The sequence below is a fragment of the Rhinatrema bivittatum genome, chromosome 10, assembly GCF_901001135.1.
Source record: "Rhinatrema bivittatum chromosome 10, aRhiBiv1.1, whole genome shotgun sequence".
NCBI classification, from domain to species: Eukaryota; Metazoa; Chordata; class Amphibia; order Gymnophiona; family Rhinatrematidae; genus Rhinatrema; species Rhinatrema bivittatum.
The window spans coordinates 32,608,155-32,624,212 of record NC_042624.1 but is presented as its reverse complement, the minus strand read 5'-3'; the positions used below and the strand labels follow the sequence as shown (position 1 = coordinate 32,624,212).

The 16,058-nt window shown below is 45.2% G+C and overlaps 1 protein-coding gene across 8 annotated transcripts in view; it reads right to left on the bottom strand.

The window, feature by feature from the left end:
* LOC115099757 (cytochrome c-type heme lyase) overlaps positions 1 to 16,058 on the bottom strand; it is a 102,119-nt gene that overhangs the window by 46,797 nt on the left and 39,264 nt on the right. For 7 of the 8 annotated variants that reach the window (XM_029617562.1, XM_029617557.1, XM_029617561.1 and 4 more), the window contains 2 exons: positions 8,992 to 9,140; positions 7,594 to 7,713 (listed from right to left, as the gene is read on the bottom strand). In XM_029617562.1, coding sequence (XP_029473422.1) covers positions 7,594 to 7,713; positions 8,992 to 9,140 — 269 coding nt within the window. The remainder of the gene's footprint in view (positions 1 to 7,593; positions 7,714 to 8,991; positions 9,141 to 16,058) is intronic. The other variant, XM_029617559.1, reaches the window with a different exon arrangement.

Here is a 16,058-nt window from a genome sequence, read left to right as displayed (position 1 = left end):
TCTTTTCAGGCTTAAGAGGCAGAGCAGCAGGGATGTTCTGCTCTAGCCCCTGTCTTCCAGGTAGCCTGCAAGGAAGAGAACAGCCACTCTACTCCCTAAACCAGCTACTTCCCTCTTGCTTCCCCCTCATCTCCTGAACTGCAAGAAACAGAAGGGGAAGGGATGAAACTGAAGCAGACACTGCAGAGCAAGAGACACAAAAAAAGGATTTGAATTAGCACAAGTTTGAAACTTATGAGCAGTAATGCTAATTGTCAAGGCTTCAATCCTGGCCTTGACGAACTGCACAACTTTCCAATTTGTGCTAATTCAACCCCATTTTGTATCCATTACCAAGGGCTTAATTTCAGGCAGTACAACCTAGAACCACATTCTGCCACTTTTCTCTGGGACCCAAGAAAGCAGACCAGAGCTGGCAGGGTATATCATCTGCCTCTCCTGTGGAAACAAAAACAGAGCCAGTAGTTGCATGGATTATTTATGCCCACCCCCCACCAGCCTTGGAGGAAGCAGAAAAGAGATAGGCCGATGGCAATATCATGCGCTCAGGCTAGCGCACAGGTTGACATGCATCCATAACCCGTGATGCAATAAGGGGATCGGCACATCCAAAAAAGCACATATCCAATAGTGCTCATAACATGTAAATGCCATGTTGATGAGGCTATTAGCTAGTACCCCAATGTAAAAAAGAACCGTGCGCCCAAAGCGCACATTTTAACCCTCAAAAATTAACGCCAACCCAGGAGCCGGCATTAAGTCTTGAGGAGACCCAAAACCTGCACAGAAAAGCAGAAAATACTGCTTTTCTGTAGTTCCTCCGACTTAGTATTGTTGCGTAAAATTGAGAGTCCATTTTCCTAACCTGCGCATAACCACGTCTCTTTGGTGCCTGATGCCATGGATGTGCTAGGGATGCACAATTTATCCCTAGTGTCTTTTTTAGCACGGCAGCTCATTTTCCTATTGCATTGAGTGCCCAAGAAAGATGAATGTGCGCGTGGTGGAAGACAGGTATCCAGTTTGGACAAATGTTTTTTATGCGCACTTTATTGCATCAGCCTGAGAGTGTGTTAGAGCTGCTTATTTATTTAAAATACTTGTATACCGCACCCTCCAAAGTTCGGGGCGGTTTCCAATAACATACATAGAAATAAAAATAGTTTTTTTTCATGTTAATTTAATTTAAAATAAAAACAAAAGACAAGTAGACATTAAAATAAGGTAAGATAGATAAGAATCACAATAAAAGAGCAAAACAGAGAGAGGAGACATGGGAGAGGCAGTAAAAAGGGAAGCTAGAGAAGGTGGTAATGTCAAATATGTGTAGGCGAGAGTGAGATGGTTAATCTGGAAAGGCGCATTTGAATAAAGGGGTTTTCACTTTTTTTTAAATCTTTAGGATATGATATAAAGGAAAATTAGTTCTTACCTGCTCATTTTCGTTCCTATAGCACCACGGATCAGTTCAGACTGCTGGGTTTTGCCTCCCTTCCAGCAGATTGAGACAGAAAAAAAACTTGAAGAACTCCCCCTCTTAATATGGTGTGCTACCTGTTTCCCTTCAGTATAAACATTACCAGAGCAGAACAACCAATTTAAAACCAATGGTTAGATCAAGCAAGGATAAGAAGAACACCAAACTAAGGAGTATTCTGTAATCTTCTGCCGTATAGGAAGTCAGACAAATAGCTGTGAACAGAAAAAAAAAAAATCGAGCGGACTCTTAAAACTGAAACCCCCCCCCCCAATGGGTGGGCGTCTGGACTAATCCATGGTACTATAGGAACAAAAGTTAGCAGGTAAGAACCAATTTTCCTTTCCTGTACGTATCCACCTCAGTCCAGACTGCTGGGATGTACCTAAGTTTCCCTAACTGTGGTGGGACCTGGAGAGTCCCACTTGAATGACACTGCTCCCAAAACAGTCGACATCCGGTGCCTGGACGTCCAAATGATAATGTCTGGCAAAAGTGTGCAGACTTCCAAGTAGCTGCCCTGCAAATTTCTTGTGGTGATACCAACTGGCTCTCTGCCCAGGTAGCAGTTTGTGACCAGATTGAATGAGCTTTTAGACCATCCAGAACCGGATATTCACGGCAAATGTAAGTGGAAGCAATAGCCTCTTTCAACCAATGGGTAATGGTAGCTTTAGACGCCTTATGTCCTCTCTTAACACCACTCCACAGAACAAAAGATGATCCGAAACCCGAACAGCATTGGTGACCTCAAGGCAACACAAGAGAACTCTTCTGACATCTAGACATCTCAATTCTGTAGCGTGAGGAGTATCTCGATCTAAACCCGGAAAGGCCAGAAGTTCCTCCAACTGATTTAAGTGGAAGGCAGAGACAACCTTCGGAAGAAAGGATGGAACCATTCTGAGCAATACCCCGAAATCAGAAAACCGCAGAAAAGGTTCCAGACAGGAAAGGACTTGAATTCAGAGACCCTCCTAGCAGAGCAGATAGACCCTAAAAATACCGTCTTGAGGGTTAAATCTTTCAAAGTAGCCTTCTTGAGGGGCTCAAAAGGAGGTTCTCACCAAATTGAGACTCCAAGAAGGACAAATGGAATGGACCGGAGGGTTCAAGTGCTTCACCCCTCTCAGAAAACGTACCACATCAGGGAGGGCTGCCAGAGATGCCCCTTCAATCTTGCCTAAGACATCCCAAACCTGCAACTTGCACCCAGAGGGAGCTAAAGGATAATCCCTTGCTGCGTCCCTTCTGTAGAAATGCAAGGATCTGTGGTATCGAACCCTGATGAGGAGGAACCCCTTGCTCGCCACACCAAGAATTGAAGACTTTCCATACCCAGACATAAGTTAGAAAAGTAGAGGTCTTTTGCGCCCGTAAGAGAGTGGATATGACATCCTCAGGATACCCTTTCTTTCTCAATTGCCTCCTCTCATAAGCCAGGCTGCTAGATAAAAGCAATCCACCTGGCCTAAAAATACCAGACCCCGACGCAGCAGGTTTGGAAGATGATTTAGGCGCAGAGGACCATCCACAGCCAGGTTGACTAGGTCCGCAAACCATGATCTCTGGGGCCCTCCGGAGTTACGAGGATAACTGTGCCTGGGTGAGTTTCTATTCTTCTTAGAATCTTGCCTACGAGAGGTCATAGAGGAAACATGTAGAGCAGAACGTCGTGGGGCCAAGGAAGGACTAGGGCATCTACCCCTTCCGCCCCATTTTCCCTTCTGCAACTGAAGAAGCATGGTGCCTTTGCATTTTCTGAGTCACCATCAAGTCCAAATGGGGAGTGCCTCACCAGCAAGAGATGAGCGTTATTGCTTCCAAGGACAACTCCCACTCTCCGGGGTCCAGATGTTGACGGCTTAGAAAATCCACTTGCACGTTGTCGACCCCTGCTATGTGAGAGGCCGCCAACAGGGCTAGATGTTGTTCCACCCAGGCCAACAGTTTCTCCACTTCTAAGGCTACCGGACGTCTCTGTTCCACCTTGATGGTTGATGTAGGCCACCGTCATTGCATTGTCTGACAAGACTCATACCGCCCGATGGTGGACAAGAGGAAAATATCTACACAACGGAAAGCACACCGCTCTCATTTCCATGTGATTGATGGACCATTGTGCCTCCTCCTGCGACCACTGGCCCTGACTGACAGATTGGCACACAGCACCCCAACCGGAGAGACTGGCATTCATGGTTACACTCACTCACTGAGGTACCTCTAGGTCCACGCCTCGCTTCAAGTGGTTGAGGACAAGCCACAAACACTGGACCTGGCAGACTCTGTGAATGGCAAAGGCATCCGGAATTCTTCAGACATCTGATCCCAGCGGGAAAGTAAAGCTCTCTGTAAAGGCTTCATATGAGCAAAGGCCCACGGGACCAATTCCAGAGTGGACACCATAGAGCCAAGAACCTGCAAGTAATCCCAGACTCTGGGTACTGGCACCAACAAGAGATGTTGAACTTAAGACGTCAGCTTGACAATCTGTTCCTGCATGAGGAAGACTTTGCCGACTCTGGTATCGAATTGTGCCCCCAAGAAGTCCAGAACCTAGAAAGGAAGCAGATGGCTGTTGGGATGATTGACGACCCGAAGGAGCACAGGCAATGTAATACTTTGTGTACCTCTGTTATGGTTGAGTGTGTTTTGGTGGATCCTTGGGTGCTGTGGGAGATGACCTCGCCCACAGGGAGGAGCCACAGCACTGGGCTAGACTCGTAATGCACAAAACACAGTTAGTTCTTTTTTTAAACAGCTTGAAGAGAGCCACCAGAGATGGCAATAGTGAGGCAGTCTGGTAGTTGCAGTCTCAGGGACATCGGCAGAGGGAGCCCTTCTCTCATTGATGATAGTAGGTTCTGCAGCATGTTTCCCAACTGTGGATGAGATAGACAGAGAGAGTACTCACTAGGTGTTTGCTGTTGGGATGCGATTTCCACCAGGTATGTTGAAGAAGGTATAGGCACAGAGGCAGGGAGAACAGGCCCTCGAGGAGCGAGTGCCTGTTCCCTGTAAGGCACCTGAAATAAAGCAGAGGGCCCCCAAGGAGCAGGTACCCAGGTTAGCAGTTACCTCAAAGGGCAGAGAGAGAGCTTCCAGCGGCAGCACAGAGCGTAGACAAGAATGAATTTGAGTCCTTGCTAACTCAATGAGCTAGCAAACTAGTGAAGGTAATATACCCAGATGGCGTGACGTCAGCATGAGGGAACGCCCTTGAAGTTCGCGCCAAGGATGACAAAGATGTGGGGTGTACGCGTGCGCGCACCCTAGTAGGTACCTGGGAGGAGCAATGGCGGGAGGCTGCACCATAGCCGTTCTGGGGGACGCCGGAGAGGTCGGCTTGTAGACGCTGTGGTAGCCATCTTTCCTAGGTAAGCGGGAGGAGCCGTGAATAAGGTGAGGCAAACGGGGCGAAGCCGTCTAGCACTGACGGACGCAACACCGCTAGCCTGCAGAGGTCCTCAGACTTTGCCTGAATGAGCCAGTCGTCTAGATATGGGTGAACCAGTACTCCCCTCCACCACTATCATCACCTTGGTGAAGGTATGTGAAGCTGTCGCCAACCCAAACGGGAGGACCATGAATCGCAGAAATCTTTGATTTATCCTTGTGGATTCCGATATGCCTCCGTCAGATCCAGGGAAGCCCTGCTGCGCACCGCCGCAATGACTGAGCGCAGAGTTTCCATCCGAAAATGTTGTACTTTGATAGCTTTGTTCACCTTTTTTTAGGCCCAGAATCGGACGGAAAGAGCCCTCCTTTTTGGGTACCATGAAATAGATGGAATATCTCCCGGTCCTGCACTCGTCCGGGGGAACCGGAACGATAGCCCCAAGATCTTCCAACCGGCGAAGGGTCTGACTTACTATCCGCTTCTTCACTGGGGATCCACAGGAAGATATCAGAAACAGGTCTCGCAAAGGCCAAGCAAATTCTAAAGCATAATCGTGTTCTAAGATTTTTAGAATCCACTGGTCCGATGTTACTTTGACCCACTCCTCGTAATACAGGGAGAGCTGTTCCCCTATGATTGGAACGGAGGAATGGGTCAGTGCTCTCTCACTGGGAGGACTTGGATCCCGAAGACCCTTGATTGAACCTGTCACAGTTGGGTCTGTGCCCCCGAAAGGAGTGAGACCAAGCTTGAGATCTCCCCGATGGTTGCCTTTGTCCAAGGGAAGGTGCCCTGCTCTGATGAAATCTTCTCCGACCCCGAAAACGAGAGCGGGGAAGAAAGAAATTGCTGGGGCCCTGAGGCTGGTCTTCTAGGAGCTTGTGCACCTTATTCTCCAAGGACTTTATCAGCTGTTCCAAGTCGTCTCCAAACAGGAACTTGCCCTTAAAAGGGAGTGCCCCCATCTGAGACTTTGAAGAGACATCAGTTGACCAATTGCAGAGCCACAAGAGCCTCCTGGCCGAAACGCTGACACCATAGTCCGGGACGAGGTACGGAGATCATGTAAAGCATCCGTGCCATATGCCACTGCCGCCTCCAAACGCTCTGCCTGCTCAGCTTCCTGAGGAGAAAGATCCCTAGCACAGAGGAGCTGTTGAACCCACCTCAGGCTCGCTCATTGCATAAGACTGCTATAGACAGCCGCCCCGACACCTCGAAAATTCTTTTGAGATGATTTCGAGCTTCCTGTCCTGGAGATCTTTAAGAGCCGCTGCGCTCCTGCCATCGGAATAGTCGTCCTTTTAGTGACAGCCAACACCGAAGCATCCACCTTCGGAACCTTGAGGAGTTTCATGGAGTCCTCAGGCAGCTGATAGAGCTTGTCCATTGCTCGCCCCACTCGCAGGCTTGCCTCCAGAGTATCCCACTCTCAGATCATAAGTTGCAGGAGCATAGGATGAAAAGGAAAAGTTCTAGCCGGACCACGCAAGCCTGCCAGGACAGGGTCCACTGTGTCGTGCCCTGGCAGCTCCTGAGGAAGTGCAATCCCCAGCTCAGCTAGGAGATGCGGAATCAGCGGATCCAGCTTATCCCTCTGGAACGAACCACCCTCGGGTCATCACCTTCCACCGGAACAGGCTTCTCTGGTTCCTACTCCTGATCCATCCCAATGAAGGGAGGAGTCGTCGGGGGAGGGTCCAGGGCCGGGTGCCTAGAGGGTCTGAGGTTTTCTTTATGATGGAAATTGAACTCCTGGCATTTCTACACACAACAAAGTGCAGAACATGGATTTGTGTGCATAAAATGGAGTCAGGAGCATAAAAAAGTTGGGCTCTCCCAAATTTTGAGTGGTTACAATGCACACAAAATATTTTTGTATATAATGTGTATATGCACATAAATAGTGTTTTGTATGCATATTTGCATATGCATATTTGTATGCCTCGTAGCATTACTTATAGTTCCTGTTAATGTATTTACATACAATACCCTATATTTATTTAGTCCCTAGTCCTATTACATATCAAATTGTTAACTCACTCTCCCCTATACTTTTCATTTGTTGCTTGTTTTTCGATTGTTATTTGTAAGGGCCCTGCCCTAATGTTATTGTTTTAATGTGAACCGATACGATGTGCAAACGGCTATCGGTATAAAAGAGATTTTAAATAAATATTTTATGCACACATTTTCAGGTAAGCACACTTTTGTTTAATCTTCTGATGCATTAGCATATCATTAGCTTACTCCTTTGGGAGTTAACTCGTTTCTTAGCAGTGAGTAAAGAAAATATGCACTGAATTTCAGCACACATTTATTATTCATGACTTATTACAATGGAGTTTGTTAGCTTCTCCAAAGTTTAGCATTTTCTTCTAGGTGTGAAGCAGCTGGCTGTTTCAGCCTCAGCCTTACCCTCACCTATCAGAGGAGCACAAGCACACACACACAGCATTCTCATGCTAAACCAAGTACAAAGTAAATAACTTTGTTAAACATTTTCTTCATATGGGCAATACAGTGCTAATATTGCAACACTATTTAGCTACAATAGGGCAGGGAACACTTCTAACTTGGAGCACACATTTTCTACAACATGTTCAAGGATCTAATATATCCTAAAGTGCAAACCCCCTTCATGAATCAGGCCTTAGTGTACTGTTAATACAGTTCCAGACTCTCTAAATACTGCCCCATCTTTCTTAACACTTACTTAGTATGAAGAGCTTCCCATTTTAAAATCTCTTTCCAAGCCTGTTCATTATTTACATTATGAATCTTAATAATGTTACTCATATCTTCAGCTTTCATGTCATCATCCTTCCACCTCCACCTTAAAAATAAAAAAAATCCCAAGGTTTTGACAGATTTATGCAAATAAGCCTCAACTACAAAATACATTTTTGTGACAGATAAAAACTGGATATTGAGGGTAGACATGCTGATACCGAGAAAGGAAAGAATGGCGGTGCCAATAATCATGTATGGGGTAATTATGTCAGGACAAGTCATGGATATGCAAGAGCTAGAGCATTTCTCAACTTTTACGCTATTGAAAATGACTTCACATTTATTGGATCAAGGTTGATTTCAGTAGTGCAGGTGCCAGAACTTATGCTCCTTCCCTAAAATTTGTTATCCCGACTGGTCCATGTGCCTCCAAATGAATACAAATTTACCAATACACAAACGTTTGTTTTCTAAAGTTGAAAAGTGCTAAAATGTCTATAAAACAACGTTTTTTTAATTTCTATTAGTATAAATCCTGTTTTGTTTCTGAGCCCAACATTTTCCCTCTTCCTCTTTTGGGCTTCCAGCTCAAATGGAATGAGGGCAGGAATCTGGCACCATGAGCCTTCAAATGGAGCCACACAGGGATTTGTTTTTCTCCCGATTTTATATCACCTCCCAACATAGTTTAGTTCAAGTCACTGCAGCCAGGGGCCATGCGCCAGGGCTCCTCTCTCAACCCTGCAGGCATAGATCCTAAATATAGTCCCCAGTTTTCACAATTACATAATGAATATGACTCCCTCTCCTACAAGGGATATCAGCGCTGCCTCTACAGCCTCAGCCGACTCTGGGAGCTGAAGATCTGAGCCAGGAGCCTCATCCAGGCCCCATCCTCATGGCATGGTGCAGCACTAAACACTAACTGGCTAATTTTTAAAGCCCGGTATGCGCTGAAATGGGGAGATGCGCACGGCCATACATGTATCTCCCCGTATGTGCACAAAAATTTTGGGTTTTTTTTTTTTTTTTTTTTTTTTTAAAGGGCTGGGCCAGCAGCATTAGGCACTGTCCCAGTGAAGCACATGCCAGTGCGCACTACTTACTACTGCTCCGGAGAGGTTGGGTGGGGGGGGGGGGGGGGGGGGGGACACAAAACTTAGTAGAGGGGATATAGAAACTTCTCTCCCAGTCCTCTCCTTTGTCACTGCGCGCATTTAAAATGAACTCCCACCCTGCACGCACAGATATAAAATCGGCGCATCCATGTGCGTACGCAGAGAACCACAAGCACATGAACACCCGCATGTTTCTTTTAAAATCTACCTTTAAGCCACTAAGCTGGCTCAGAACTAAGTCTTTTAAACGCAGGTTTACTCACCCTTTCCTTAACATTGCATTCCAGAACATCTGCTCTGATGGATAAACCCAATTTTTTTCTGAAAAAGCCATGGGAATGGTAGACTCTTCTCTGACAGTAGACAGTGGGAATGGCTGATCTGGAGCTGGTAACTGATTAGGTGGTGGCATCTAAAAGATTTTTGAAATATACATTTCAATAGTCTGTTCAAAATAATTTTCAACCCTACTTGCAAAGGCTTTACCCACTGTGTGCCTGCAGAGAAATCCTTTTATAAATCAGACCCTTTGAATAAATGTTACCCTCAATTTCAGCAAAGCAATGTTTATAATATTAGTAACAAATAAACAGGCCGATACAGTACAGTGCGCTCCGGAGCGCAGTTAACCTGCCCTTGGACGCGCAATTTCCCTTCCCCCTTATTCAGTAAGGGGCGGGAAACGCGCGTCCAACCCGCGGCACCTAATAGCGCCCTCATGTTGATGGCCCTATTAGGTATGCCCGCGCGATACAGAAAGTAAAATGTGCAGCCAAGCCGCACATTTTACTTTCAGAAATTAGCGCCTACCCAAAGGTAGGAGCTAGTTTCTGCCGGCACCGGGAAAGTGGCGATATTAAGTCGGAGGTCCCGAAGAGTAAAAAAAAGTAAAAAAAAAAAAAAAAGTTTAAAATGGGCCGGCGGCTGTCGGGCAGAAAACCGGATGCTCAATTTTGCCGGCTTCCGAGTCCATGGCTGTCAACAGGCTCGAGAACAGACGCTGGCAAAATTGAGCGTCGGCTGTCAAACCCACTGACAGCCGCCTCCTTTTGCCAGTTTCTACCGCACCACCTAATTTAAATACAGAATCGCGCGCACAGGCAAGTGGCCTGTGCACACGCCAGGAGAGCGGGCGTTCATCCGCTCTCCCGCGGACTTTACTGAATCGGCCTGATAATGATTTCAAACTCCCAGAAAGGGCAGTGCATCTGACCAAGTCTGTCCCTAGATGTTACTCATTTACTCACAGTGGTGGATTGCAAACATGTTAGCAGGGATAGGTGGCAGCTCAGGGAATTTTGTGTTTTAAAACAAAACTGCTTTTTTTTTTAATTAAAAATTGCCCCTTTCAAAAAAAGACAATGACAACCTTCTTTAACATTCTCCACCCCACAAAAATGACCAAGCTCTATTTGGGGACATCATCTCCATTTCAACATGCAAAAAAGAAGAAGGAATACTGGAAACAAGTGGTGCATACCATGACTAAGATTCCTACAAGAGCTCTCAGATCAAACATAAAAACAGAGAAACACCATTACAGCCTATCTAGTCTGCCCATCCACACCAACTACACAGCTTGCAGTCTCTGCAGGATGTGTCAGCCATTACTCTGTCTACATTTCAACTCAGGTTTAAAATACAACAGCGCTAATTGCTCAGAAATGTGTAACTAGAAAAAAAAAATACTGGCTTTGTGATCTTCGAGAGATAACTCCTCTAAACTGCAGACCATATATACACGAGCAGTGAAACACATTAGTGATTGGCAAGTTTGGACTGCATCAAGAAAATTCCTAATATAAAATTGGAAATTTGTCACACACCTCCTTAAGAAGTTTTAATATTGCTAGATGAACCGTGTTTGCAGAAGTTGTCCACAGCGGAGCATCACACTATTACCAAAAAGGCAATAATGCAAGAATCTAGAGTGATTCTGAAGCCTCTGAGGTGATTGGTATTATTCACAGAATGGGATTTATCGATCAAGTTTTATATACCGTCATTTGGTTTCGCCATAACGGTTTACAAAAAAATATTATGTTTACAAGGTTTTCAAAAAAGGTTCAAATGATTGTTAACAGAGACATCAAATACAAGTTATTTGCTGTTCAGTTTTTTTACGTTTCAATTCTTTTTGTTAGAATATATACTTGTGTTGAGTTTGTTTTCTTAAGGTTAGGCCGGAGGGGGTTAGCTTTGGCTGAGTTGGTATGCTTTGGTGGAACATCCATGTTTTTAGATCTTTTTTGAAAGTTTTTAGGTTGAGTTCTGAGTTCAGTTGGGAGGGTGTTCCAGAGTTTCGGGCTTCCTAGAGAGACTGCTCTCTCTTTTGGGTTGAGGTGAGTTGTTTGGAACGAGTAGGTGGTATCTTTAGAAGTCCTCTATTTGCTGATCTGATGTTTCTGTTTAGGGTATGTAGATTTATGGAGGAACTTAGCCATTTTTCTTGTTTTTCATATATGATTTTATGACGTATGGATAGTATTTTGTATTCAATCCTGAATTTTATTGGTAGCCAATGTAGTGAGATAAGTGTTGGAGTGATGTGGTCATGTTTTTTAGATCCAGTGAGGATTCTTGCGGCTGCGTTTTGTAGGATTTGGAGTAGACGGATAGTGTTTAGAGGTAAGTTGAAAAGGAGAGAGTTACAGTAGTCCAGGTTAGAGAAAATGAGTAATTGAAGGACTGATCTGAAGTCATTGGAGAAAAAGGAAAGGTTTTAATTGACGGAGTGGTAGTAGTTTATGATATCCATCTTTGATTTTTGTTGAGATGTGGTTTTTGAAAGAAAGTTCCTTATCTATTACTCCAAGATTGCGGGCATGATTGACCGGAGATATAATCATATTTTGGTTCATTAGGTTGAGTGGTGGAAGTTGTTCTGTCTAATCTGATTGATTATTTCAGTCTTGTTGAAGTTAAGGATGAGTTTTAAGTTGGTTAGAATTTCCTTTATTCTTTTTACACAAGTGGCTGTTAATTTGTATGTTTCTTCTAGTGATTTTTGTATTGGGATTAATATTTGAATGTTATCAGCATAGATGAAGTGGGTCAGATTAAGATTTGATAGGAATTGGCATATTGGAAGCAGATAGATGTTGAAGAGCGTCGCTCATAGAACGGATCCTTGCGGAACTTCAGTGTTTAGATTAATTTTGTTTGAGAGGGTATCATTGAGCAGCACTTGGCATGTTCTTTGTGATAGGTATGAAGAGAACCAGTGTAGGATTGTTTCCTTTACCCCAATTTCAGATAGACGGTCAATCATACTAGAGTGGTTTACTGTATCAAAGGCTGCCGATAGGTCGAGTAGGACTAGAAGGTAGCTGTGGCCATTTTCGAAACCTTCGAGTACGAAGTCGTTCATTACTAGTAGTAGAGTCTGTGTTCAGTTGCTTTCTGAAACCAAATTGTGTGGGTAGCAGGATGTTTTCTTCCAGGTGGTCACTGAGCCGTGTGTGGACAACTTTCTCAATGATTTTGGCAATGAATGGTAGGTTTGATATGGGTCGATAGTTCAGTGGGTTTTCTGGATCAAGATTATTCTTTTTCATAATGGGTTTGATTGCAGATTTTAAACATTCTGGGTAGTTTCCTTCCATGAGGGAAAGGTTTACGATGTCAGTTATCGTCTTAGGTATTGATGGTTCAAGATTTTTTTATCTTTGTAATGGGTATGGGCAACAATAGGGTGTTTGGCTGGGTTCTTTTTTTTTTTTTATTGATCATTTGGATTTCCAGAGAAGATGCTAACTCAAAGTTGGGCCAGCTTTTTGTTTGAATGTTCTGTATTTTCTGGTCTTGTGAGTCATTTTTGAGGTTGTTCTTTATGAGGATTTAGATGTTTTCATTAAAGAAATCTGCGAAGTCATTACTAGTGATCTTTGGTGTTGATTGTGACTGATCATCATAAGATGATTTGGTTAGGCAATGTTGAAGAGCATCTTAGGGTTATTTTGATGTTTATTTTGTTAGTGTAAAGGTTTTTTTGTGTTATGGATGAGTTTTTTGTATTCTGCTAGTTGTGCTCTGTATGCGTTGAGTAGTGTGGTGGTTTTGTTGTTTCTCCATGTATTGTTTTCTTTATCATGGGGTTTCTCTTGTCTGCTACAGTTCTAGTTATGGTAATCCATGATGATGATGTGTTTTCTGTGTTTGATAGGTCTATGTTTATTAGTTCAGTTTGTAGATTTGCTTGAAGAGTTTCGATGCAAAAAGGTGGACGGAATGAGAAGGATTTAGAAGGGATGAATAGTTGGGGCTGGGGTCCTCATTTTATGCTGTAACTATTTAACAAACCAACAATTCTGCTCCTGTAGCTCAAATGATATTATTTTATATTATATGGAGGATATGGATGACCATCATACGTGTCTTATCACTGGCTCAAAATTGAAGCCTATAGTGACACTAAGACCTGGTATGTGTAGTGCGACAGGCTATGAATATACAATGAAGCCTTAAAGCACAATACCCAGTTTAATCATTGGTCATTCCTCACCCCAAGGTTCTTCATGAATGCTCAAGATCGCTTGGCTGTGTAGAATATAAGAGTGCACAAATCAAATTATAAAGTGCACTTATCTGAGTCCTGAAGTTAATCCTTAACTTCAGGTTCCCTGTACGTACCAGGTTCAGTCCAGACTGCTGGGTTATGCCTCCCCTCCAGCAGATGGAGTCAGAGAGAAAACTGAAAAGCACCCCCTAGATATACTGGTGTGCCACCTGCGATTCCTGACTCCAGCAGATTGAGAGCACCCTTCAACCATCGGGCAATAGTTGCCTTGGACGCCTGCAGACCCTTCCTGGGTCCCTGCCACAAAACAAACAGGTGATCTGACCTTCGAAAGTCATTGGTGACCTCCAAATATCGCAGGAGTACTCTGACATCCAAACGCCTCAAATCTCGACCCTGAGAAGACTGGAGCTCCGTCTCCGAGAAAGAAGGCAACTCCACCGTCTGATTAACATGAAAGGCCGATACCACCTTAGGTAGGAAGGAAGGTACTGTACGCAAAGACACGCCCGACTCCGAAATACGCAGGAACGGTTCTCTGCACGAAAGAGCCTGTAGCTCCGAAACACGACGTGCAGATGCAATGGCCACCAGAAACACCGCCTTGAGAGTTAAATCCTTTAAGGAGGTCCTCCTAAGAGGTTCAAAGGGGGCCACGTTGAGGCCACGGAGAACTAAGTTCAAGTTCCAGGAAGGACAAGGAACCCTCAGAGGAGGACGCAGGTTCCTAACTCCACGTAAAAACCGGGCAACATCTGGATGATGAACTGTATTCGATGGGGGGGGGGAAGGCTGATGTGCACGGAGCAGGAGAGGGACCTTGGGGTGATAGTGTCTAACGATCTGAAGTCGGCGAAACAATGTGACAAGGCGATAGCTAAAGCCAGAAGAATGCTGGGCTGCATAGAGAGAGGAATATAGAGTAAGAAAAGGGAAGTGATTATTCCCTTGTACAGGTCCTTGGTGAGGCCTCACCTGGAGTACTGTGTTCAGTTCTGGAGACCGTATCTTCAAAAAGACAAAGACAAGATGGAGGCGGTACAGAGAAGGGCGACCAGAAAGGTGGAGGATCTTCATCGGATGACGTACGAGGAGAGATTGAAGAATCTAAATATGTACACCCTGGAGGAAAGGAGGAGCAGAGGTGATATGATACAGACTTTCAGATACTTGAAAGGTTTTAATGATCCAAAGACAACGACAAACCTTTTCCGTAGGAAAAAAATCAGCAGAACCAGGGGTCACAATTTGAAGCTCCAGGGAGGAAGATTCAGAACCAATGTCAGGAAGTATTTCTTCACGGAGAGGGTGGTGGATGCCTGGAATGCCCTTCCGGAGGATGTGGTGAAGACCAGAACTGTGAAGGACTTCAAAGGGGCGTGGGATAAACACTCTGGATCCATAAAGTCAAGAGGCCGCCAATGAAGAGTGGGTGACTCGGCCACAATGATGGCTACTGCCTGGAGACAATACCCTTATTAAATAAACATACACATGCTTACTGTGACTCCAACATCGCCCTAAGCTTCAACAGCAAGAGGAAATGTGGAAAAAAGGATTCACACTCACAAAGAGGGGAGTAGCTGGCTTGCTACGGCGGTTACTACCCCAAATCAAATAAGCCTGAAACTTCACTTTCAATGCATATACAGCATAGTTCTCTGCTTCAACGGCAGGGGAGAAAAAAAACAACCAATAAGGGCTGTATAACAGTCTGGGTAAAACAAATAAGCATGGGTGTAGCTTGCTTATTGCGGCGGCTACTACCCCTAACTAATCAAGCTAGATATTTCACTTGGATGCAGCTCCATCACTGCTCTCTACATTAAAGGTGGGGGTGGAAGGGAAATAGAACCAAGAGCTAAGAGAAACAGATAAGTATGAGAGAAAAAATGTGTGAAGCTTGCTGGGCAGACTGGATGGGCCATTTGGTCTTCTTCTGCCGTTGTTTCTATGTTTCTAGAGAGGACCCTTCAACCTTACCCCTCAAACAACCCAGAGCCGCCACCTGAACCCTCAGAGAACTGTAGGCCAAACCCTTCTTCAATCCATCCTGTAAAAACATAAGGCTATGACCTACAGAAGCCCGACGTGGCGATATTTTGGAGACACAGCACCATGAGTCAAACACCTTCCATACTGGACCCCTGCTGTTTTGGGGGGAAAGGAACCACCCCTCCCCATACGAAACCGGCGCTGCCCCCGAAACAGAGTCCGGGAATTTCCGAAGGAACGATACTGACGGGGCTTATCCTCCGGCAACTTATACACCTCGTCTCCCAAGTCTCTGATAAGTTGATCCAACTCCTCACCAAACAACAACTTCCCCTTAAAGGGAAAGGAGCCTAAACGCGACTTGGAAGAAGCATCCGCCGACCATCGACGGAGCCAAAGCAGACGCCTAACTGCAACCGCCGACGACATAGTGCGAGCCGAGGTCCGCAGCAAATCATACAAGGCATCCGCTGTGCAGGCGACTGCCGCTTCCACGCAGTTGGCCTGTTCTGCTTCGTCCGGCGGGAGCTCCTGTGTTGTAAGTAATTGTTGAATCCAGCGTAGAGTGGCCCTCTGCACCAAACTACTACAAGCCACAACCTCAAAGATGCACTTCAATAAGATCTCCAACTTCCGGTCCTAGAGATCCTTCAACGCTCCCCCCCGTGACGGGAATGGTAGTATGCTTAACCATGGCTGTGACCGCCGAATCCACTGAAGGGACCTTGAGGATCTCCAAGGACTCCGATGGCAGGGGATACAACTTATCCATAGCCCTGCTGACCCGCAAGGAGGCTTCCGGAATGTCCCATTCCT